We start from the raw sequence: 25,339 nt of genomic DNA on the forward strand, positions 1-25,339 counted from the left end.
TTGTATAAATATTCTTATTTTCTTCTTTATTTCCCTTTTACTGTAGATTAATGAACCAATGATTTATTATTTCGTGAATAATTCATTCATTAGAGGTTGTTGAGTTATGCAATAATAATCAAATTCATGTTGGAATATTGCTAATATTTTTTTAAGAACCAATTTTCTCCATTATTTTTAATGTATGGATATTAATAAAAAATATTTGCAAGTTCAATGCAATAATAATTTATGATCGCACGAAGCGCGGGTAAATTACTTAGTAATATATAAATAAAAAATTATATATAAAATGTTGAGTTATTTGATCTCACGTTAACTTTTTTTTAGTTAAAATCAAATCAACCAAAGTATAGTCAATTCTTTTTTCAATATCAAACCACGAGTCTATTTTTTTCATTGACTCAATTTTCGATTCAATTTTATTCACCCTAATCTCTTCTTTATTTAAACACAATTTTCGATTTAATTTTGTTCAGCCTATTCGAAACTGCATTCAAAGTTATACTCATCTGTAAATGACTGATGTCAGAATTTATATTAAAATCAACTGACACCATTATAACAAATTTTATGTATATATGGAGTATTTAATTTGTTCTATATACTTTTTTTCTGTTTGCTATTTGTACATATTCGTTGGCCATTTTACTAGGGAAAAAAGAGACCAGCCTTGCAGAAATCAGCTTTCAAATAATGCAGCAATATAATATAATTGAAGGAATCAAAGCTGATTTATTATATATGGTTGATTAAAAAAAAAGTATTTCTTCTCGATACTTATACTAACTATAAGTTGACAAGATGAAATTACTTGGATGGTAACACTTTTTTACATTTAACATTGGCTTCGAGTCACTAAATCAGTAAAAAAGTAATCATTCTCATAGGGAAAAGCGGGGTGGGTTGATATATATTTTAAAAAACACACTGGGCAGATCGCGGATTGGGTAAAACAATACTCTGCTTGTAAGTTGTGAATTTTGGAAATACAGTTCAACTTTTTTCTTTTCACTTGATTACGACAAAATTAAGAAAATCAAATAGCAATATCCTCAAATATATTTTACTTTATATGGAGACAAAATACAAGCTTGTAATTTTCTGTTAACTCACTACTCATCTAAGCACTACATCAGAACATTGCTTTCTTATATTTTTTTATTTAATTGAAAAGAAAATATTTCATATATAAAATGGAGCAGATAACAAATGTACAGAGCAGAAACATCCTAAATCTCTAAACCACAGGCGCAGTAGCCATACTTCGTCCCTCTCGCGGATTCAATTTCTGCTATAATGTACAACGTAGCGAAGATATACCAGGAAAATAACGATTGGATTAGCCGCTTCCAGCTTGAAAGTGTTACTGTCACAGCTTAATGTTCTTCTCTTTACCTACAAAAGATTGACATTTTAGAAAGGTTTAGAAATATGAGATACAATTTCTAAGGATCAAGAATGTGTAGAACAAAACAGCAATCTCACCAAATATATTTGTTTTAAGGGGGAACCTTAAAGACGATCCCTTCAGTTTTACGTCTCTGAGATGCTTGCTCCTGCTTGGTTTCTCCGGTTTTGCCAGACCATTGCTGCTCTCTCCAGCCGAGGGAATATTTCTTTTCTTAACCTTTTCATGGTACACAGCAGGTGGTGCAAGCCTCAACTGAGGGATATTCTCTAGTTGCATAGACTGATGGGTTTTTTGAAGATTAAGGAGGAGGTCAAACTGCATAATCACATGTGATCAGTCTAGCGTAGATTTTTGGGGTGCAGGGGTAAGGACATGGGAGTATCAAGCATAGAATTATTAAAGTGAACTTTCATACCCTTGAAACAGACTGAAGTCCGTAGGAGTTGTCAAAACCATCATTCTCGTGTGGATATAGACCAGTCGTACCATTTGTTTGATGAGATTTTGATATAGACTTCACCAATCCATTCTCCACAAGCATAGATTTACTTCTCAACTTCTCCGAATTCTTTCTTGGCATACAAATAGGACATCCTGTTGAGTTACCCCTAATTGATGCTTCACTTTCCTGAGGTTCACATTGCTGATGTGTTGCATGACCACAAGTAAAAATTTGAATGCTAGAAGCTGAGAAATCTTTTGTGAGGGGACAGTTACAAATGCAACATAGGAGGTTCCGAGGTGCAAATCCATGAGAAGCTCCTCTTTTCAGTAAGCTCAAGGAGGAATATGTATCATCTTCAATCAATGATTTAGCGGTATCCTGTAACAGTGTGAAAGAAGAGTATGAAAATATTTGTCAGAGATTGGTAAAGTTACTTTAAGCGTCCAGGTCTGAATCCTTTATCAGAAAGGAGTCTAGCCTTGAAGAGCTAGAACTTGTCAACACCCACCCACCCAAAAAAAAAAAGAAAAAGGAGAACTCTGGAAACCTAGAAGGCCTTTACAGGATAATATGGCAAGTAAAAAAGTTAAATGCAGTCATATCACTTTGCTGATATGACCTTCATTGCCTAATTCTAATGAAATTACCATTTCTTTTATTTCGTTTTCTAATTAGCTGTTCTGGTAAGAAATCAAGAATGATGATTGTGCTGCATCTCCAGCTACTTAAACAAAATAAATCAAGCAAGTACTGAAGGATCAGTCCCTTGAACTACATTGTTGCAAAATCAACTTCCACATTGAGGTTCCGAACATATAAGTTCAGGTTTTTTGGGATTGGGATTCAAGCAACAGAAAGCGTTACTTCCAAAGAATGCCACAGATGCAAGAGTAAAAACTTCAACTCATTCACAAGAGGACAATAATTATTTTTCACTTCATATTTTCATCAATTAATCGAAGGTTTCCTAGTCAGAAATCCAGAGAAATAAAAGGTTTAACACATTGAGTAGCCAGATATGGGAATTCTTTCTACAACCAACCAAAAAAATGGTGTAGGCCAACAGATGACATTCAGACACCAAATAACAAGGAAAAACCTATTTAATAAATGTTCGCAATCAATTTACAATTCTACATCATGTGAATAGATGATGTACAATTGACATGCCATTAAAAAAAAAGGGAGAGATGAAAAAGAGACGAGGACACCTACCAAAATCCGCCTCTCAAAGTCATATGTTCCAAGCATCCCCAGTATAGTAGGTTTGAAATCACCAAATTCCTGTGTCTCATTATCTGAAAGAAGCTTTAATATGATCCTCGGGAGGCTTACATATCCAATCATTCCTTCAACAATCTCTTTGATAAACACAGAGAGCAATTTCCTAAGGATGTGAGCATTTCTATGAGATTTTGACACCTTCCACTGAATTTTGCAAGCCCGCTTGCCTTCTTGCACGCATTCATCTTCTTTATATCTTATCATATGATCATGTGAATCCATCAAAGGCTCACAAAAACTGTAGAAGGAATATAAAGAGGGGATTAATAGGTGATGCAGATGATTTTTTTTAAAAATCAAGTGAACATATTTCATCCAAAAACATGGACAAATTGGCCATATGCAAGGGATATGCCAAAAAGTAAAGAATCGACAAAACATGATTTTCTACAAACTCCACCCAATCATCTATACAACCGGCAACTTTCTCTTTACACCAAAAGGAAATGAGGAATCGTGGATTACTACTCAACTGAGAGAAGCTCGACTCTACTCCTTTAAAGGCTCTCATTTTTTCTCCAAACTACCCACAATAACGCAAGCGGAACCATGTTCCAAACTCTTCGTCTTTTCCTCCTTCTCCAGCTCTTCCAACTGAACACACACTCTCTCAGTTTTTGGCATTGCCTAATGAGTGTCAAACCACCTAAATGTATCCATAATTTCAGGGTTGACCCACAACGTAGAAGAAGATGATCCACGTCCTTGCCCCTCTCCTTACACATGTAACACCAACTGATGTAGACAACTTTCCACTATCAAGATCAACCCTCTAGTGACTAGTCAAGTAAAAAAACACATCATCTCTTGGAACACTTGCATGGGAACTCAAACTCCTCCTTAACCGAAAGTTTCTCAGGAAAAGGACTTAATACACCATTATTTCCCAGGCCCCACCACCAAAGATTATCCGCTGGATTGACTTACCAATGAACTATGAAGTGGGGCTAAAAATCTTTGAAATTCACCCATTTCCCAATCTTGAAAATCCATTCTCCATCATCTCAAGTTTTAAAAAGTCTCTTTACTTTGTGTTCATGAATTTGTTAAAATTGTCAAGCCTCTTTGCAAGAAAGTCTATACAAATACTGATATCCAATATACAAACTCTGACATCCACCTTTCAATAATGTGTTCCCACACTAGCTATGTCCCCAAAATAAACACTCTACCATCTCCGACCTTGACTGAGAGATCTTCCACAAAATTATCGTGTCGCTTCATGATATTCCTCCATAAACCCTAACTGAAAGGCAAAGCGATATCTCTAGTTTTCCACCCCCTTCCGTAATTCCATTTCTAATTTTATTCAGCAAAAATCTGTTGGCTGCTATCTCAAGTAGTCATGCTGCAATCTCCAGAGGAAAGCACAGAAATTTTCATTGCAGTTCCTTAATGATTGTGTACCCCAGTCTACTAACATCTTGATATGTTCACATGAAGTTAGAGATCATTGTTCATTAGATGGATAACTCTATACCAAAAGTAATACATATCTGTCTAAGTGAAATATGGAACTAAAGATTTCAATTGGCCTGAAGGGAAGCAGTTGCCACTACAAATAGTAAAGGTAAGCATGAGTAAGCAAATAAAAGACATTGTCTTACGAATCAAGCAATTGAAACCACAGACTCTCTGCTTCATCGGAGTCCAATCGGGGGCTGTTCCTCTGGCACAGTCCAATACAAGTGCGTAAAATCTCTATTATGTCAGTGACCTGAAACAAAATAAGATGTTAAAGGGCTAGACCTAACAACACAAAGTCTTATCATGGAAGAGGAGTATAGAGGGAAAAAACCTCTTTCTTGCTTAAAATAGCTTTGAAATGCTCCGGAGCCGTGGCACAATGTTCACTTTCAACAGCAGTATCAAGCAGGATAAATTTATCACTGAGTGAAGATATAACAAGCAAAAGGGCGCTTCCGATGTCACCAACCCTTTCTAACAAGAAAGCTGCTGCGTCTATAACTCCATACTCCTGGCATAAATGCAAGCAGCGCTCCACCCTGTAGCTTTCGGAAGTCTCCAAGAATCTGAGAACTGACTTACGCTCGTACCTACATAATAGCTACACAAAAAATATATATATAAAGAAGACGTTGCACTTAGATGACAGTATAAGAAAAAATTGCATCTACAGGACCTAAGTCAGGATTTCACAACCTCCTTTCAGAGTGTGATTCGTTGTTTTCAAAGCGGTTAATTGCTATTAGGCTTCTTAGGGAAGTTCCCATCTGCCTATGCAGCAAACTCGACTCCAGGTAAGGCTCTAAATGGAAGTGGCTTCTGGAAGGGACTTTTAAGCAAAAGCTCTACATTCTGGTTTTTCGACACATATGTTATAGTCACTAACAGCAGATAGTTGAACCAAAAATTACCCAATTAATTTATTTAGATCAATAAAACAGAGACCGAGATGACCAAACTAATACAACTCTAGAAAAACAGGCTGAAAAGTAGTCAAACCTATCCGTTGGAGGTAAAAGAGAGGGTCCATGGAAAACATCAGTACATTGTCGGATCAATTTAACCAATACACTCATTTCAAGATAGATAATGGTAGACACATCAGTTCTGGTCTTCTGGAAAGATAAACGGCTCGGAAATAACACACTAAAAGAGGAATTCCAGTAGCAATACCTTTTGATCTCATCTCTACATGCTGCTGTGAGTCACTGTAGAATAGAAAGCAAATGGAACTTAATTATTAGAAGAAACACTCAAGATTGGGAACTGGAGGAAGTAGTAAATATTCTGGGCAAGGCTAGAATTAGTAACAGTCAACCCCCTCATGACGGACAAGTTGGTGGAGCTGTAGTGAAGATGGTATGTTCACAGTGAAATCATGCTACTTCAATATGTTCAGCAGCAGCAGAAATAAGAAGATTGGCTGTGGAAGCTAGTTTGGAATGTCAAAATTCCTACCGAAAACGCTTGCTTCAGCTGGATAGTGTTATCTGGTGCTTGTTTAACACATTCTTTTTTAAAATTTGATAAGGAGGAGGCTCTCATCAACAGTAGGTTCTATATGCTCCTATAGCACTCTGATGATGCATGTTGCCTCCCTATATCACTGTAGGATAGAAAGTGAGATATGGACTATGTTCTTCTGCCTTTTTGGGCTATACTGGGTAATGCACTTTCAAAATAAACTAATGAAGTCTACAGAAATTGGGGGCAGTGGGAAGTTGGTAAGTCCATCCGGAAGATATGGCATACGGTACCAGCTTGCACTTTTTGGAGCTTATGGACAGAAAGAAATCGCAGATGCTTTGATGGAGTACAAACTCCCATAATATCCTTAAATCTAGATGCCTTGCAAACCTTTTTTGTTGGTGTAGGCCATGCTGTAAATAATTTTTCTCAATTTTTTGTTTTCTTTGTTAGCTCCTTAGGTCACATATACGAAGGCATTGTACAGGAAGCTGACTCCCTTTTGCTCTCTACTGTAATTTTCAGTATCCTCTTAATGCATTTTCAATGAAACTCCAGTTATAGAATCCAAAAAAATGAAGATAAGAGACGAACAGGTATTTCCATAAATACAGGGCATATCAGGAGAACGTTCATCCTCAATAAGCTAAAACGGCATTTAAGGAAAGAAAGTGGAGGGAAGGTCTGCGAACACTCTACCCTCCGTAGACCAAACTTTGTGTTATTTCACTGGGTATGTTGTTGTTGTGACAACATTTGGCTCTTGTTCGGAACATCCAAAGACAATTTTTCTGATAATCAGGTTAAATTATCTTGCACAAGGTATAGGATAGGAGCAAGGATGCAAGTGACCATAGGGAAGGAGCCTAGAAAGAATTGGAATTGAGACAAAACAACCAAAGTCAGAAACCAAACATAGAGATACAGGAAGAGTGTACAGAAGGCTGGAAAACTGTAATTATAAATGCAAAATCTAACTTATATTCATGGTTGAACACAACAGAACGTGAAGTAGAAGAAAAGTGGAGAAGAACAGACTATGAGTTAGACAATTCGACAGAAGGAGGGCCTTTGAAAGAGTCCTCTCCAGACTTGCAACTACAAGGGTTAAAAGGTGTACTATTGGATCCAATCGAAATAAATGGCAGTTGCTTTTCAAAATAAGTTTTAGTGATTTTGGTAGATTGGGTATAGTAGGTACGAGGAGAGGTACAGGTAGACCAAAGAATTATTGGGGAGAGGTGATTAAGCAGCACATGTTGCAGCTTCACATTATCAAGGGCATGGCCTTAGATAGAAATATGGAGGATGCGTATCAGGGTATAAGGTTAGTAGGTAGTAGAGTGTTGTCATGCTTTACGAGAGTTTAGGCGTGTTGCTGTTTGTCGTTGTACTAGCCATATTCTTTTAGTCCATGCTTTTGATATCTATCACCATCTGTTTTCTATTGTGTTTCGGTTATCGCACTCTTTGGTTGTTGTTCTTGTACCTTTCTTGTAGGCTTTGCACTGTTTCCCTTAATATTAGCTATGTTTTCTTCACTTTATCTTCTGCTTCGTACTTGGATTTGCTGCACTTGAGTAGAGGGTCTTTCGGGAACAACCTCTCTACCTCCACGAGGAAGTGGTAAGGTCACTCTACTCTCTTCGGACCCCACTTGTGGGATTTCATTAGGTATGTAGTTGTTGGGAGATAGAAGGCTTCAACCTGTTGCTACGGATGATGGACGATGTGCAGTTGGAAAGGGACCAACGGATATTCTATTGTTTAGGCAGGCAGTGGAGAGGTCTTTATTCAGTCAAATCATACTATATAACTGTAATTTAACTAGGAAATATGGTAATAGAGGTGGCCTTGAAAAAATGGAAAACGGAGTCAAAGTACCGAGAAAAGTTTCTTGTTTTGGGTGTATACAGCTTAAGGCTCTTGTTTGACTCAGGATGATCTACACCAGGGCATAATATTATGCTCTGTAGCAGATGCATTCTGAGTAAAGATTCACTTGACACAGTTGATCATATCTTCCTTCATTGTAGACAAACTTGGCAGCTATGCAACATGCTCTTGAAACTATTTGGAGTTAACGGATCATGCCAAGGATCTCAAGTTCTCATTACGTAAGTAAGCAAAGACAAAAGTGCAGACTTGCTGACTCGGTGGATAAATGGTGTAAACCATATGAGATTAATGGAAAACCTGATATTGCTCTAGTTAAAAGTTGTAAATGTTAAAAACTGACTTCAAAAAGCAGAACCGAGAAGTGTTTGGTAGATTGGACGAAAGGAAGAGACCAACAATGGAAAAGCTAGAGGAACTTGATCATGGAAGTGCTACGCTGCAAGAGAAAGAAGTGGCTAATTTTGAAAGAAATTTATTGACAGGGAGCTAGAAGAAATTGCCAAAGCTGAAGAAATATCTTGGAGGCAAGAGACTAGATGCCTTTGGATGAAGAAGGGAGACAAAAATACAAAATCTACAAACAAGCTAATGCACACAAAATGTACAACTTTATTGACAAAATCAGCATTGATGGAGAATAAGTAGATGAGGAAAGGCTTATCAGAAAAACTATCTTGGATTACTACGATAATATTTTTACAGAAACTGAAAAGTGGAGACCAAAGTGGATTGATGAAAATCTGGTAAAATTATCTGATGATGGAACTGATTAGCTTTAAAGATGCTTTTCTTTAAGATGAAGTACAGGCTGTGATTAAACTATTTGATGGGACAGGGCCCTAGGGCCTGATGGATTTACCATGATTTTTTTCCAGAAATGCTGGTGTACTGTTAAGGAGATGTGCCGAAGACAGTGGAGTTCTTCTATCAAGAACCTTTATTAGAAACTTAAGTTCTATTTGTATTGCCTTGATACATAAGAAGAAAAGAGCTGCGCAATTAAAGAGTTCAGGCCCATATGCTTACTAGGGAGTGTATATAAAATAATCGCAAAGCTAACAACTATTAAAAAAGGAGATAAATAAGCTAATATCAGGCAACCAAAATGCATTTACTAAAGGGAGACAAATAATAGATGCAGGTTTGGTGGCAAATGAATGTATTGATCAATGATCATCAGTTGAGGAAAGGAGATGCTGGGGTAGTATGTAAATTAGATCCAGGAAAATCTTATGACCATGTAAATTGGTCTTGTTTGCTGTATATCGTGAAGTTCATGAATTTTGGCGAGAAGTGGATCAAGTGAATTAGCACTTGCATGTCTACCGTCACATTTTCAGTTTTAATTAGTGGATTTCCAGATGCATTTTTATATTTCGTTGGGGATTGGGGTAGGGAGATCCACTTTCTCTTTATTTATTTGTCACAATAATGAAAATATTGAGCTCCGTGCTGAAAGGGCTGAAGAACTAGGGTGAATTGGAGGATTTACAGTGAGTGAACTTGGTAATATATTGTACTTAATTCATTCATTAAGTCGAGAATGGGAACCTAAGTCCACTTTTTGAACATAATCTGCACTTTCTTGCTACTGTAAATTAAATTACCTACTCTATAAGAAAAACATAAGGTGGAAGCAAATCATGCGATGGAGTTATCCCGAAACAAGCTTCTACATAGACCCAGTTGAGTACAATACTCACCTCAATATAGAGCTCCGTCATTTCATCAGTTATGTGAATTGGATAGTTCTGCAGGAGTTTAGGTAAGTCAGACAAGGCTTCCAGGTAGACTTCAGAGGACATATGTTTCTTATTTCTTCCACTGGGGAAGTCTGAAGCATCCAGTTTTCTTAAAGAAGAGAAGTTTAGGGTGCCTGTTGAATGAACTTCAATGAGAGTCTTCAGATAAAGGAAAAGACTTTCTGGATTAGCCTGCAGCTGAGACAAAATGTAATCGCTCTCCTCTCCAAAATGATTGACAATCAGAAAAAAAGTTCCTTCCCTGCACAATCCCAAAATTAGCGAAGATTTTTCAGCACTCTGATTATATTCTAGAATATATGGTTAAACAGCTTGGTGCTGGCTAGAATGAACTTCATCTCATGAAAATCCAGCTTGAATATGAATGACAAACATTATGGAATTGTACTGCAACCTGTTCAACTTGAGTAGATCTGGGATTCGAGAAATGACTGCTGATCTGAAATCATCATATTCTTTGCCTCTCAGTTGCCGCAACATGTCATCAACATATACAAAAGCAAGAATAGGCTCATCAACAGCTTTCATATAACTGTCCAGAGCAGAAAGATACTGATGTGTGATGGCATGAATTAAGCCGCAGACCTAAAATAAATATTATGCCCTCTTAAATAATTGAAGTCATTGATACTTGACAGAAGAAAAAGGAACAGAAAGGTTAGCATGGAAAGGTACCTGATGCAGCTGAGCCCTCTCACACAAATTCAGTAAGTAGTGCGCATCCCAGTCTTCCTCTGGTAAAACTTCTAAAAGTGCACTCAGTTGCTTCTGTTTCCTATTGAATGTTTCAACTATCCGCCCAGAAACGTTTGTGTAAGTTTCATTACCCAGTGTCAGGTACTCAAAAATTTGACAAAGGGTATCTTTAGAAACCTTAGCTTTTTCAGAGGCAATTAAAAAGGAAATAAAATCTAATATGTATTCGGTATCTTTCCTTGTAGGCCAAATGTCAGTACATATTTCATCTTTATTGTTAATGGTACCACCAGTTTGGAAATAACTCAGATTAAGAATGACTGCAAGGACATCTACTACTTTCTGAACTAAGCTTATGCCTTCAATAGTTGAAATGTTTACTTCAGTTGTTTCCGTCTTTGAATCGGCTGGATTTGATGCAGGACTGTAACTTTCATTTTCACCTTCTACAAATGCATATCGCAAAACATCCAAGGTAGCCTCTGTGTCAATCTCTAACAGAGAGAGAAGGTTTGGGTTCGGTACATTGTAAGGTAAGCACATTGCTGTCGAAGAATTTGGAGAGCTCACTTCCTCCAACAAAAATTGCAGAAGCTCTCTTTTAAGAGATGGCACACGTGTGGAAGGGAATGCTCCACGCCCTGCATAATTCATCATCAATTGATTGAAGCAAAACAAAAAAAGCACAACTAAGTAATAACTAATACATAGTGTGTGAAACACCGCATTAAGGTCCCCACAAGAAGAAAAAATGCAGAACAGCTAAAATTATTTTTAAAGATTCATTTCATTCCCTAGAAAATATTCAGCATAATCCCTCCCCCGCCATTCCCAATCCTTGTTGTTTCTCTCCTGGATAAGACGCCGAGGTGCGTATATGATTAGGATAGTTACTGTGTCGGTCTTTAAAGACTAAATCCAGAAAGAGAACAGTATATAGGTAATGCAACATGTCACAATAGATATTAATGTGGGAAATATGTAAAAAAAAACAATTTTGAGAATGACCACATGTGTGAGGCAATATTCCTTATCCCATCTTTCACATCCCCAAAGTCTCTTGCTCGTGTCCTTCAACTTCTCCTTGAACTACTCTATCTATCTTCTTCTTTTCTTTTCTTTTTTGGTCTTTTTGAGAAGGTAACAGATTCACAATATATATATATACACACACAAAATTTTGTGCTGCAAACCAAAATGGTAGTTGCATCATTAAATCAGTGATTCACTCCTTAAGCTTCTAACAAGGAATCTAATATATAACTACATTATCTATCTAAAACCAGTGTAACCATACAACCAAAGTAATTGTCTCCTTGAAGCCTCTGATGCTAACACAAACAAGAAAAATGTCAAGTTCTCTCAATCACCCTCAAGGTACGTGAAGCTGAAATAATTGACAATTTTATATTTCCTTTAATCTGGATTGTTTCCTCATTTGATGTTATACCACCAAACCTTTCAAAATTAACTTCTTTTTTAATTTAATATTTTTTCAAATTTAACTGATATCACAAAAATCAACAACCATAGTAGAGAATAGAATAGAACCTTTTTGCTTCTGTTCTCAAGCTTATTAAAGACGGACTAATTCTTTTAAGTGCGCATTATCAAATGCAGATAACCAACCTAAATTTACTCGTACAGAAGTTATAAATAACATATTGCAGACCAACCTGGAGGAAAAGCAAAACCTTGGAAGCAGTACTTGAGGTAAACAAGCATCTTGTACCTGTTTCCACGAGGAAGGTGAAGTTTGTTTACTTGAAAACACCAATGTGCATATATAAAAATGTCAAAAATAATTAATGACAATTTAGGAATTGGATCACCTACTTTAGGCAGAAAATTAACATTATATGGGGATATCAAATGCAAACATATTATATGTCATGTTTCATTAGATAATTAATATATCCAAAATACACATAAATCAATTTACCCAAGAGCAATAGCACTTTCTCTTTTGCTATCGCGCAAAATTAAAAAGAGCTCTTCCAATGGAGTCCTAAAATCATCAAGGCCTTTGTTGAACAAATAGATCAATGCACCATGCAGCCTATGCTCCCTGCATAGGCGAACAACCTACAAAATAGATTAAAAATTTAACAACTAAATCCGACAAATTCACAGGAAAGAGAGAAAAAAATCCAAATCAAGCCTATAGTGGAAGCTTTATTTCATTCAGACAACTTTTTTCCTGTTTGCGGACAACTGTCCTTTGCATTCATGTCTTATTAATGAGAACTTTCATCTGTGGTCGTAACGTAGTAATCATAAATTTTGACTTATAAAACGAGCAGCAATACCTGATTGAAATCCAGGGACAACATGTCCATGTGGAGAACACACTGTTCAACACGCTGTAACCAACCTTTAGTGCTATAGTGCTCCACTAGTGCTTGCATTATCTTCAGCAATAACAAATCACAGTATATCAGCATACATTATAAGCTTTTAAAAATGAATTGACAAATCAAGAGCCCAATGGTGATACAGTAAAGTAATATGAGGCATAAAACACCCCAATTCAAAAAAATTAACAAACCAAAACTACAGACATACCTCAGGTGGTAAAGATCCTAGCATGTCTTTCAATATATATGGCTCCAGAAGTTCCAAAAATGTATCTGTATAGGGAAACATAAAATTTGGCCAGAGTAATAGTTTCCATGCAAGATAACTTGTTGAGAACTGGATTAAATGAGAATAGAAGAAGGCCAAAATTCCACAGGAGGAACACGAACAAAATTAAAAGATTAACTGACAGTCTGCTAGATGTTTCTATTCTATTCCCTTTTTGATAGCAACGGAATCCAGGCTAAGCTTAACAAAACTCACCTAATCTACTGGGTACCTGCTACCTCCCACCACGGGAAACAATAACTTTGCATGTTAATTCTTAAAAAGATGAGAAGAATTTACTTAGTGTCGCCTCTGATGGAGTTTGAACTTCCATCCCCTGGGAGCTCCATTAGACATCAGATTGTACTATTGTTTTATCTATATATTACTAGTTTCTAGGCTTCGTTTGATACTGAAGGGATAAGTCTGTTACTGCAGAAAGTTGAGTTCGAGAGGTTAATGGACAGAGAGAGGAGGGGAGTTGGGGGAAGGAAAAGGTTACCAAAACAAACCTGAAATAATACTTTATTCAGACTATGTTTTGTCCTTTTCGATTCAAACTCTGCTTAATAATATGTTCACCCTTTCATCTTCGATTCCTCAAAAATTGTTAACCTAGTTAATTCACCACAGTACTTGGAGGCACTCATTAATATACTATAGTTTTGTGCAAGCAATTTTCTTTACATCAAAATGGCATAAAATATAGAAACAAGCCACAAATAGCTGACATGGGACATAATGCAGGATGTTAAAGTATAAACACATTGCAACATACCCTTGTGATTCACTGCAACATACTTTGGAAAAATTTCATCAAAGAGAACATCAAGTCTCTTAATATGAAGACAGAATTCAACAGAAACACCACCAACCAGAGTGTACTGCTCCTTAATATCAGGATTCACAAAGTCAGCATCATACTTCAATTCATTTGATTGGCCTGGCTGCCCATGTGGATTGCCAGATGTCACTGCTATGTAGGAGAACACCTCATCTACATATGACAACAGCAATTGTACAAGATATGGCACAAGGGTCTTCTGGACATCATCCAAATTCTTTGGAAGGTCAATAACAGCATGTGCTTGACCATCATAAAGAGACATTGCCATGTTCAGTGCACTCGTCCAGTCACCTGCTTTATGTAAAACTTCTACACGTTCCTTCCAGGAAAGAAGGCGTGAAACAACAAGCTGGGATGGCCGAAGAATGTACAAAGTTGCCCCCCTGACACCTAAACAATTGTGATGAGCTTTCTCAGGATTTCCAAAGACATTGCTGAAGTAGGAATGGTATGACATGAGATTCTCTCCACAAGATCCATCCATAGAAAAACTTCTCTGATGGATCAAATTCCCATCTTTTGAAAACAAACAAAGCTGTCCAGTTGCTGTGAGAATTACCAAAATCTGGACAAGTAAAAGATCTTTGTAATTTTTGTACTTCTGTCCAAACCTAAATGCAAGTATTCGAAATATTGCAGACAAATGATAAGAAAAGGAAGTTCCTGATAAAACACCAAGAACTTTATATACCTGTTCGTCCAACCATGCCAGCCCAACTGCTGAGCTATCCGTAGTCCATCTCCAACAGACTTTTAGCTCAGATTTCACCAGCTTTGCAACCTGAACTCTTCGATCCCAAGCAATTGCAAGCAGTGAAACTTTTTCATATGTTTCAGTAGTAATACTTTCTGCTGCAACAAAAACAATCTTAGCAAGCTCAAATGCAACATATCCATGGCCAAAATTCATACATACTAAAACTGAAGAAATATGTGATTCCATACATTTCCAAGCAGCATAGGGCATTGAACCCTCCCTAGCACCATCAGGACGTGGAATTTTAGCATAAACTTTAAATGTGGGGCTTAATTTTGCCTGCAAAAGACAGTGAAACAGAAGTCTTGACAAAGAAGCAGGAATGAAGGTTAAATTGATCATTTAAAAGGAGTCTGGGTTTCAGGAGATAGTGAAATCCTTCCAGGCCAATGAATGTTCTAAGAACTTCATACCACTAGAGCATATTGGTGTGTGCCAAGTATGACCACACCTTCCTCAATCAAAGAAGGGCTGCCTCCCTCTTGAGAAGCCACCATAGCACTTCCATAACTTTCACCAGATAGTAGCGACACCGCACATAATGTAGTGCTGTTGCTTTCATTTAGCAGTTCCTGTTAAAATGTTAACATATATTATTCAACCTAGAGATGCATGTTATTCATGTCATTTTGAGAAGGATATTCATGTCAATTCAGAAGCATGAAAAAGATAAAATTACCTGCGACTTCGAAAGGGAGATTCTATTGAACAAGGGGAACACTGTAAACCGGTCTAAGTTAACTACACCTTTAGTATCACCGCTGAGCACAATAAACTGTCGAGTAACTTGAGAATCTTGCCCTAAATATAAAAGGTGAACAACTGGTGCTTTATGTTCAGTGACAACTTTAAGCACAGAGGCCCTTTGAACGTCCCATACAGTGTAATGCCCATCACCATATCCGGCAAAGAGCATGTCCCCTTGCTGATTAAAGCTCAAGCAAGTTACAGGGGCATGGGATTTATCTCCCGATAATCCAAATATCAACATCTGAAATATATACACATTTCTACCATCAGAAAGTAAAATATTTAATTATTCAGTCAAATCCAAAATCTATAACGCAAGTAACAAGAAAATATACACAATACCAATATAGAGATTCTACGATGAGCAATTTCCTTTTCAATAGTGATTACACGAAGAAGATATTTGTCAAATTACAACCTTATAAGTTCAAAGAGGAGGGAATGAATGATACTTCTTGAAATAGAATGATACTTCTTGGAATAGAATGATACTTTTTGTTAAAATTCAATTCACAATGTGGTCAATCACTGTAATAAGGTACCGATGCACAAAGCTAATTAGCACAAAAACCTTAGCATCCATGTTATCCGCATGATGTGAGGAGGAGTATCTGCTTGGCATCACAAGAATTGATCCTTTGGACATTCCCACAGCAATGTATTTGAGGTGAACTGCCAGGACCTGTGAAGATCCATGCTCACGCCTAAAAGCTTGAGATAATAGGGTTTGGGTGATGGTATTGTTCTCATCTACATCAAAGTAACCCAGGACATTAGAACTCCTATGAACTCCATCAAGCCTCATTGGTTGAGCAGAAGCACCCTCTTCTAAATGCATAGCCGTGAAGGCCTGCTTCTTTTCAGCTTCCTCAGCCAATTCTAGGGGCTTCAAGGCAGAATGGTAATTCTTTTTTGGATTTGTACTATCCCTCATACTTTCCTGCTGTAAAACTAACTCATCAATGATACTTGCAGCATCATTTAAAGAATTAGTTTCATCTCCATTGGAACTGACCTCTCCTTCTTTGGATTGAGTAATTACATTTTCATGCTCAAGCTTTGCACCATCATTCTTAGTCAAATCTTCATCAGAAAGAGTCTCATAGACTGGAGAAGAGAGTATCTCCTTAGTACCAGCTTCTTCGCTGCTATCCGCACTTACAACATTATCTTCACCTCCAAATAAAGGTTGAACTTGTCTATCTTCAATCTCATCCAACCCAGAGCTATCATGAAAAACCGAGTCTGATTCAATTCTACTAGGAGATTCCACTTGAGTTCCAGTATAACTTAGAGCTTCATTCAAATTACTTTTAACTGAAAAATCATTCACCACAGAAACATCACCTGCATCAGAAACATTTATACTGTCCATACCTGCATCCACTGTAGATACCTCCCTACTATCATTGTCTGTATCACTTGGTTGAACTTGACCAGCTTGAAACTGATCCTTTATGTTACCTTCCAAACCAATAGTCTCAGAACCAATCTCGTGTAAAAACACTGTGCGCCCAAAAGTATCAAGATTTTTGTCAGAAATGTTGGCATCAGTGCAAGCTGAAGGATCTATGGAAGCCGATTCATCACTTTCCAAGGCCCTTTGCAGCACTTCGGAGCTTGCTTTTTTGGATTTGATGGCTGCTGCACGAGGCGCGGGAATGGAGCGGGATGCAGCGAAAGCCGCAGCCAAGGCATCTCCCGGTTTTGAATTTGATCTGATGACCCCACTGAAAAATGGTGGCAACACACTCTGACCTGCTGGTGGTGAAGAAAATTCACTCGATTGTTTACTACTAATTGACTCTGCTCTTGACTGTGTCTGATGCAACTCTAATGGCAGTTTTAAGGATTGAAAAGATGATTCTGCCGAGCGATTGCGACGATCTACATCATTGCGTTTATGCAAAGCAGATGGAGAAGAAGGAGGAGAAGGCGAAGAAGAAGAAGAGGAAGAGTGGTTGAGGAGAATTTCATCAACAGTGCGATGATGCAGTAAGTGATCATCATCATCATCGTCAGCATGTGAATCTAAAAATGAATCCAGGTCAAGCTCCATTCAAGTCTTCACTCGCTGCCGTTTTATCTATGGTTTTGCAGAAACAGTTAGCTCTTTAACACTGAAAACAGAGTCCAGGAAAATCAGTTTATGATCAAGGAAGATATATATTGACTAATAGGTCTATATGGATATTATATATCTAAAAAGTCTGAATAACTGAAATACATCCATTCTCATTAGTCAGTATTTCAGAAACAAAAATCATTTCAATTATGTGCATTACATTACCTCTGAGAAACATAAATCTTTGACTACAAAAATTGCAAAATGTAAGTTGCTTCGCAGCAGGAAAATCAAAAAAGAAAACAAACATCTTGATAAGAAAAACTGCAATCCACAACCTCAAAAATCCCATCACAGAAAGACAAACCCGATAACAGCTAATTCATTATAAAGATCTTAACTTGTATACTTCAACAATGCAAATAGTAGTAGAAGCAGCACAAGATAACAAGAGGGCTTACTAAAAATAGCAATTAACACTTGGAATTACATCTTGACAAGTAGGAAATTAAACACAAAACAAAACTAGATCAAAATCGTAAACGAACAGAAATTACAAAAAGACAGCAACTTTAATTTTATGTTGGAACACGAAATTCTTCTGTTTCCCTCATATACAAAAAAGGAAACCCAACAGTTACTATTGAATGTTTGTAATATCAAAAAGATCAAAAATTCGCTCCTTAATACAAAATTTCAATCCAAATACCAAATCAATTGTTACAAAAGCTCAATTCATCTAATTAAAATACCCATCTTCCATTTAAGTATCAAAAATTCAAATTTAGGGATCAGATTACCTTGGGGGAGGGCAAAGTTGAAACTTCTTCACTTGAGTGATTAACTCATGAATTAAAAAAAAAATAGTATTGGGTGATTTTACCTCAAAATATGAAGCTGGGTTTACAGGTCAAATAAGAAAAATTGTTTTCTTTCACATATAACACTAGAAAAATTTTCCTTCGCTAAATTTAACCTCGTAATATGAAGAAATTATTTGATATCTGCCACGTTTTCACCTACATAATAATTACCCACTTAAAATTTAATATTTTATGGAAATATTGAAGTACGATTTTGTTAGTATTCTAAAAAAAATAATTAGTATGATTTTGTTAATGTTTTAATTTTTAAATTAAAGTAGAATTTCATTGTTGAATAAAGTTATGAACTTAAGTTTTTTTTTAATTATATTTATCATCTATGTATTTTATGTTGAAATTTGATATTAGAGTATTATGCTAATTTTTTTATTTTAGCTTAGAATTTATATTATATTTTAAGTTTATTTGTTTTAGGAGTATTGACTCGATATTTTATATTACATGTTAATTTTTTAAGTTAAACTTGATAGATTATCTTTTTGTCAAATATTTTATAATTTTATGACATTATATTATAATGTTATTGTTCTTGTCAAACATGCATTTCATGATTATCATTCAAATTAGGAAAGTAAATCGCGCTAATAAAATTATAATATTTATTAATATTTTTAATGATTTTTTTCGATCTTCAAATCCAAATAAATTATATTACAAATTCAAATACTTATATTTGTAATTTTGAATTAAATTCATAGGATATTGATTTATCAACCAAAAAAAAAACAAAAGAATCCTTTAGCACCATCTAATATACCTATTCTTTTATGTTAGAGTTGTTATAATTGAAATTTTTTATGAATTTAGTATCCATTTGAATTCTTTTATGGAATAATGACATGGTAATAAAAATAAAAATAAAAATAATAATAATAGATTTAACAGGGGAAAAAATGAAAAAAGATAAGGACTATGTACAGTTTATAGTAGATAAATAAAACAAAGCGTTTACTCATTGGTGCAAGGATGAGCTAAAAGTTTGCTTTCACTAAAATTATGTTATTCTCAAAGATAAATGCATGAAATGTAGAACTAACATGTAATTGGCATAAAAATAAGATCTATAATGACAAAGGGGAAATTTTACATGTAATTAGCATTAAAAATAATAGATCTAGGATGAAAAAGGGGATAATTTAGTCTGGACTTATTTGTTCCTTAAAGAAATTCAATAATATCGTTAAAAGAATCTTCTAAGTATAGGATTACACATATGGATCGATTTTTCATCTCATTTATTGAATATTAAGTAAAATATTTGATAAAGTGAATAGACGAAAAAATCACTCATCTAAAAATAAAAAGAAAGTACTATTAAAACTCTTTCATGAAATTGCCTTGGTTTCAATCTATTTCATTAGCTGCAATTGATCAACAACATAAAAATGAAACAAATAGTAATCTAAGCTACAATTTCTTATCTTTGTAAATAAACACACATGTAAGGACTAAAAAATGGAATACAAATTGATGGAATAGTTACAAAAGTGGTATTAAAATTAATGGCAGTACAATAATAAAATTGACAATTCAATAGTCATTCCCTTATTAAAACTAATAACTACTGCTAAATTAAGATTACAACGAACTCTTCAAGAACCCAAATTAGGTGGAAAGAGTGAGTAAGAAAGTAACGATATGCACTAATAAGAACATAGTTAGGAATACTTATCGACACAATAACCCAAGAAAGTAAAGATATGCACTAATAATGATGTTAAATGTCCTGCAGATAACCCAAGATATCAAAGCTTCTTTATGTGCAATCGAAACCCCGATATCAACCACCTAATATTTGCTGACGATACAATCATTTTCTGTAGTAGTCATCAACCTTCTCTTCAACTCGTCTTATATAAGCTTTCCGCATATGAGCGAATTTCTGATCAACTTATTCAAAAAGACAAAAGCTCATTCTCTTTGTCTACTAACACTACTCCTAGATCCATCAGAAGAATTCGGAGAATCCTTGGTATGAAACATGTGTAACTGCCTATAAAATATCTTGGTTGTCCATTATACTCTGGGAAAAAGTTGATCTCATATTACTTTGATATGGTTACCAAGTTTATTAATAAAATCAAAGGGTGACACCTCAAGTTCTTATCCACTGGTGGGAGAGCCACCCTAATAAGTGTTGGAAAAGACAAGGCACTAACAAAGAATGTCTGACAGGATAACAGCGGAAGAATACCCAAGTCTATACTTTCCCTTCTCGATTTGAACCAAGAGAAGACAAACAACCACAAACAATATAATAGTAAGGCAGCAAGTAATTCAACCAAACAAATATAACAAGACAATAATAAACCAATCACACAAGACACCAAGATTTACGTGGAAAACCCTTCGATGTGAAGAGTAAAAAACCATGGGACCAAAAGCTCCACTATAATCACCAAGCGTTTCAATATTGTTCTCCACAATTGGCCACAAAACAAGTGTCAAACAACGAGCAACAACAAAATAAGATTGCACCAAATCTAGAGAATTAAAGGAGCAAAATCACCAATTTCGCAGCTACTATTCACGACAGCAAAACTGAAGTTGCAGGCCACCAAATCCAACTCTGTCAGTTCCTAATCAAAGATTGAGATGAAGATAATATGCTGTCCAAAAATCAGCTCAATCGGACAAGAAACGAAGCGGAAATCGCAATTTGAAGTTGGCTGTTAGGGCTGAATTTTGACTGCAAAAAACTGCTCTTTTTCTCTCTTTTTGGCTGCTGAAAAACTCTCTGTGTATATGAAAATAAGACCTAAATAGGCTTATATTCGCCTAATAAGAATGGGCCTATGGGCAAAAATAGATTGGTCCAAATTGGGCTTTTATTTATCCACATATGAAGGGGGAAAAAACCCATAACCCAACAATTCTCCCCCTCACGACTATGTGGAGGAGACCGTCATCCCGGCGACCATGCAACAATCTTCAAACTTCCCTCTTGGCAAAGCTTTAGTCATCATATGGGAACCATTGTCATTTGTATGAATCTTTTCAAGCTCAAGCAACTTAGAATCCAACACATCTCGAATCCAATGGTATCTCACATCAATGTGTTTAGACCGACCATGGAACGTAGAATTCTTGCCAAGATGTATAGCACTTTGACTGTCACAATAAAGCACATACCTCTCTTGAGCACAACCAAGTTCCCCCAAGAATCTCTTCATCCAAAGCAATTCTTTACAAGCTTCAACAATAGCAATAAGCTCAGCTTCTGTAGTAGATAGAGCAACACATTTTTGCAACCTAGATTGCCAAGACACAGCTCCCCCTGCAAAAGTAACCAAGTACCCTGAAGTAGACTTGCGAGTATCAACATCATCAGCCATGTCTGAATCAGTATAACCACAAAGAATAGGCTTCCCTGTACCAAAACACAAACTCAGACTAGAAGTTCCACAGAGATATCTCATAACCCACTTCACAGCATTCCAATGTTCTCTTCCCGGATTAGAAAGAAAACGGCTAACAACTCCAACAGCGTGAGCAATATCCGGTCTTGTACAAACCATCGCATACATCAAACTACCAACACCTGAAGCATAAGGAACTTTCTTCATATCTTCCTTCTCATCATCACTAGAAGGACACTGTTTCGTGCTCAATTTGAAATGTATAGCTAAAGGTGTACTGACAACCTTAGCTTTGTCTATGCTGAATCTGCGAAGTACTTTCTGAATGTACTTCTCTTGTGATAATACCAATTTCTTGTCCTTTCTATCACGGACAATCTGCATGCCAAGAATCTGTCTTGCTGGTCCTAAGTCTTTCATAGCAAAAGACTTACTCAACTCTTGCTTCAACTTCTGAATCCTGCAAGTATTATGACCAACAACAAGCATGTCATCAACATAAAGCAACACAATAATAAAGTCACCATCAGAGAACTTTTGCACAAAAACACAATGGTCTGAAGAAGTCTTCTTGAAGCCCTGCTGACTCATAAAAGAACCAAACTTCCTGTACCACTGCCTGGGAGCTTTTTTCAAACCATACAAGCTCTTCTTCAATTTGCAAACATAATTATCTTTTCCCTTGACTTCAAAACCTTCCGGTTGCTCCATATAAATTTCTTCATCTAAGTCACCATGGAGGAAAGCAGTTTTAACATCCATTTGCTCAACCTCTAAATCTAGACTTGCAGCCAAGCCTAGAACCACACGAATGGATGACATCTTCACAACTGGAGAGAATATCTCATCAAAATCAACTCCCTTTTTCTGATTAAATCCCTTGACAACTAATATAGCTTTGTACCGTGGAACTGGATTACCATCTTCGTGTTTCACCCGAAAAACCCACCTGTTTTTCAAAGCTTTTCTGTCTTTAGGTAACTTAACCAAATCAAAGGTATGATTATCATGCAAGGATTTAATCTCATCTTCCATAGCATCAAACCACCTTTCTTTTTCTTCACTTTCCATGGCCTCATCAAGACTCTCAAGTTCTCCCCCGTCAGTCAAGAGTACATACTAATTGGGAGAATAACGAGATGAAGGAATTTTCTCTCTACTAGATCGTCTGAGAGAACTCTCTGGAACATCTATAATTGGTTGTTGGACAACCACATCATCTTGCAGTGGAGAATCAACAACATCATGCCGGTCATTCTGAACATGATCACCATCTTCATTATCAACTTGATTTTCATCATTATGAAGATTTTCTTCCGGTGCAATAGTCAAAGGAACTGGATCAACATCAACTAAGCTCTCACTACTCTGAAAATTAGCCTTGTCAGCTTTGACAAAATCTTCAATTGTTTGGTCTTCAAAGAACACAACATCACGGCTTCTAACAAGTTTCTTCTCAACAGGATCATAGAAACGATAGCCAAATTCATCTTGACCATAACCAATGAAGATACACTGCATAGTTTTAACATTCAACTTTGACCTTTCATCCTTAGGAACATGTACAAAGGCTTTACACCCAAAGACTCTAAGATGATCATAAGAAACATTCTTACCAGTCCAAACTCTGTCAGGGACATCACCATCTAAAGCAACAGCAGGAGATAAATTGATAACATAAGCAGCAGTATTAAGTGCTTCTGCCGAAAAGGAATCTGACAGCTTAGCATCTGAAAGCATACATCTAACCCTCTCAACTAGAGTTCTGTTCATCCTCTCTGCTAAACCATTTAACTGAGGAGTCTTTGGAGGAGTATTCTGATGCCTAATACCCTGTTCTCTGCAATATCTATCAAAAGGACCAATATACTCACCACCATTATCTGAGCGGATGCATTTCAATGTCTTCCCTGTTTGTCTTTCAACCAAGGCCTGAAAACCCTTGAACACATCAAGTACTTGATCCTTGGACTTCAAAGGAAATACCCAGAGTTTGCGAGAATGATCATCAATAAAAGTCACAAAGTAAAGTGCACCACCATGAGATCTTACCTTAAAAGGACCACACAAATCAGAATGTACCAACTCCAGCAAATCGAGCTTTCTTGAAGGCGGATGACTCTGAAAAGAAATTCTTTTCTGTTTACCGGCTAAGCAATGAACACATTTCTTCAACTTTGCTTGTTTCACTCCAGAAAGCAAATTTTTCTTAGCCAAACTATCAATCCCCTTCTCGCTCATATGACTCAGCCTTCTATGCCATAACTCTGATGAAGTATCATTCTCTACCAAATTTACTGAGTCTCTGGACATGGAGCCCTGAAATACATACAAGTTAGACAACTTGTCACCACGGGCCACAACCATCAAACCTCTAGTAAGCTTCCACTGGCCAACACCAAGTGTATTAACATAACACTCATCATCAAGATATCCCACTGAAATCAAATTCAAGCGAACATCTGGAGCATGCTTGACATTATTGAGAACTAGTTTGGAACCATTGTTACTTTCCAAACAAACTGTCCCAATGCCAATAACTTCAACTTCATGATTATTGCCCATTTTCAATGTTCCAAAATTGCCTGGAGTATAAGAAGAAAATAATTCCTTCTTTGACGTGACATGAGAAGTAGCACCAGAATCCACAAACCAGTTAGACTCATCACGAACAAGATTAATGGCATTTGCATCACAAGAAACAAGAAGATCATCATTAGCAACAACAGCAACACGATTTTTATTATCGTCTTTTCTCTTTTGTTGTCTCATATCTCTCTTGTGCTTGTAAAATATTTCATGATATGCCCATTCTTGTGGCAATAGTCACATGTAATATTCTTGTATTTAGACTTTGACTTGATTCTACTTTTACCTCTATCATTCTGACCTCTGGACTTGTTTCTCCCCCTATCTTCAGTAACCAAAACATCGGAGTGTGAAGCTGAAGAAGATGAGGCTTGAGATATTCTTCTCATTTCTTCATTCAAGACATCACTCTTAGTATATTCCATGGTTACAACACCACTGGGAGCAGAATCAGTCAAAGAAACTCGAAGAGTTGCCCAAGAGTCTGGCAGAGTATTAAGAAGCCAAAGTCCCTGTATCTCATCATCAAACTTTACACCCATTCCGGTTAGCTGGTCAAGAACACCCTGAAAATCATTAATATGATCAGAAATAGGAGTGCCCTCTTTATACCTGATATTCATTAATTGTTTCAATAGGAACAACTTCTTGTTGCCAGTCTTCGAAGCATAAAGTGTCTCGAGCTTGTCCCACAAACTTTTGGCATGTGTCTCATTCACAATATGATTTCTAACATTATCTTCAACCCATTGTCTAATATAGCCACAAACCTGCAGATGCTCAAATTCCCATTCTTCATCATTCAAAGACTGAGGCTTATTAGAAGCAAACACAGGTAAATGCATCTTCTTGACAAATAGAAGATCTTTCATCTTGCCTTTCCAAATATGATAGTTACTACCATTTAAACACACCATTTTGCTCAGCCTCCATCATTCAAAACGACAATCAACAATAACCAATGTTCTGATACCACTTTGTTGGGAAAGACAAGGCACTAACAAAGAATGCCTAACAGGATAACAGCG

At 36.4% G+C, this 25,339-nt stretch overlaps 1 protein-coding gene across 2 annotated transcripts; it reads right to left on the reverse strand.

The window, feature by feature from the left end:
• Positions 1-1,030: 1,030 nt before the first annotated feature.
• Positions 1,031-18,500, reverse strand: LOC101260644 (uncharacterized). Of its 2 annotated transcripts, none has more exons than XM_004240248.5 (20): positions 18,280-18,500; positions 15,986-17,500; positions 15,344-15,655; positions 15,078-15,236; positions 14,853-14,943; positions 14,599-14,759; positions 13,839-14,472; positions 13,001-13,065; positions 12,745-12,846; positions 12,378-12,520; positions 12,112-12,167; positions 10,415-11,076; positions 10,134-10,324; positions 9,680-9,980; positions 4,942-5,211; positions 4,751-4,860; positions 3,075-3,381; positions 1,830-2,237; positions 1,489-1,729; positions 1,031-1,398 (listed from the first exon to the last, which is right to left on the reverse strand). In XM_004240248.5, the coding sequence occupies exons 2-20, from the start codon at positions 17,471-17,473 to the stop codon at positions 1,373-1,375; spliced, it is 5,727 nt and encodes a 1,908-aa protein (XP_004240296.2). In that variant the 5' UTR covers positions 17,474-17,500; positions 18,280-18,500; the 3' UTR covers positions 1,031-1,372. The 2 variants fall into 2 exon arrangements, with proteins under 2 accessions (XP_004240296.2, XP_010321556.2); XM_010323254.4 differs by having other exon boundaries at positions 15,986-17,534; positions 18,280-18,427.
• Positions 18,501-25,339: the final 6,839 nt, after the last annotated feature.

This window comes from Solanum lycopersicum, chromosome 5 (genome assembly GCF_036512215.1).
Source record: "Solanum lycopersicum chromosome 5, SLM_r2.1".
Lineage (NCBI taxonomy): Eukaryota > Viridiplantae > Streptophyta > Magnoliopsida > Solanales > Solanaceae > Solanum > Solanum lycopersicum.

Coding starts and splice junctions, on each gene's coding strand:
- LOC101260644 (XM_004240248.5), bottom strand. CDS start 17,473: ATGGAGCTTGACCTGGATTCATTTTTAGATTCACATGCTGACGATGAT. Junction 13,066..13,838: donor TGTTGCAGTGAATCACAAGG/GTATGTTGCAAT, acceptor TTCCCTATACAG/ATACATTTTTGGAACTTCTG. Junction 4,861..4,941: donor CTATTTTAAGCAAGAAAGAG/GTTTTTTCCCTC, acceptor ATTTTGTTTCAG/GTCACTGACATAATAGAGAT.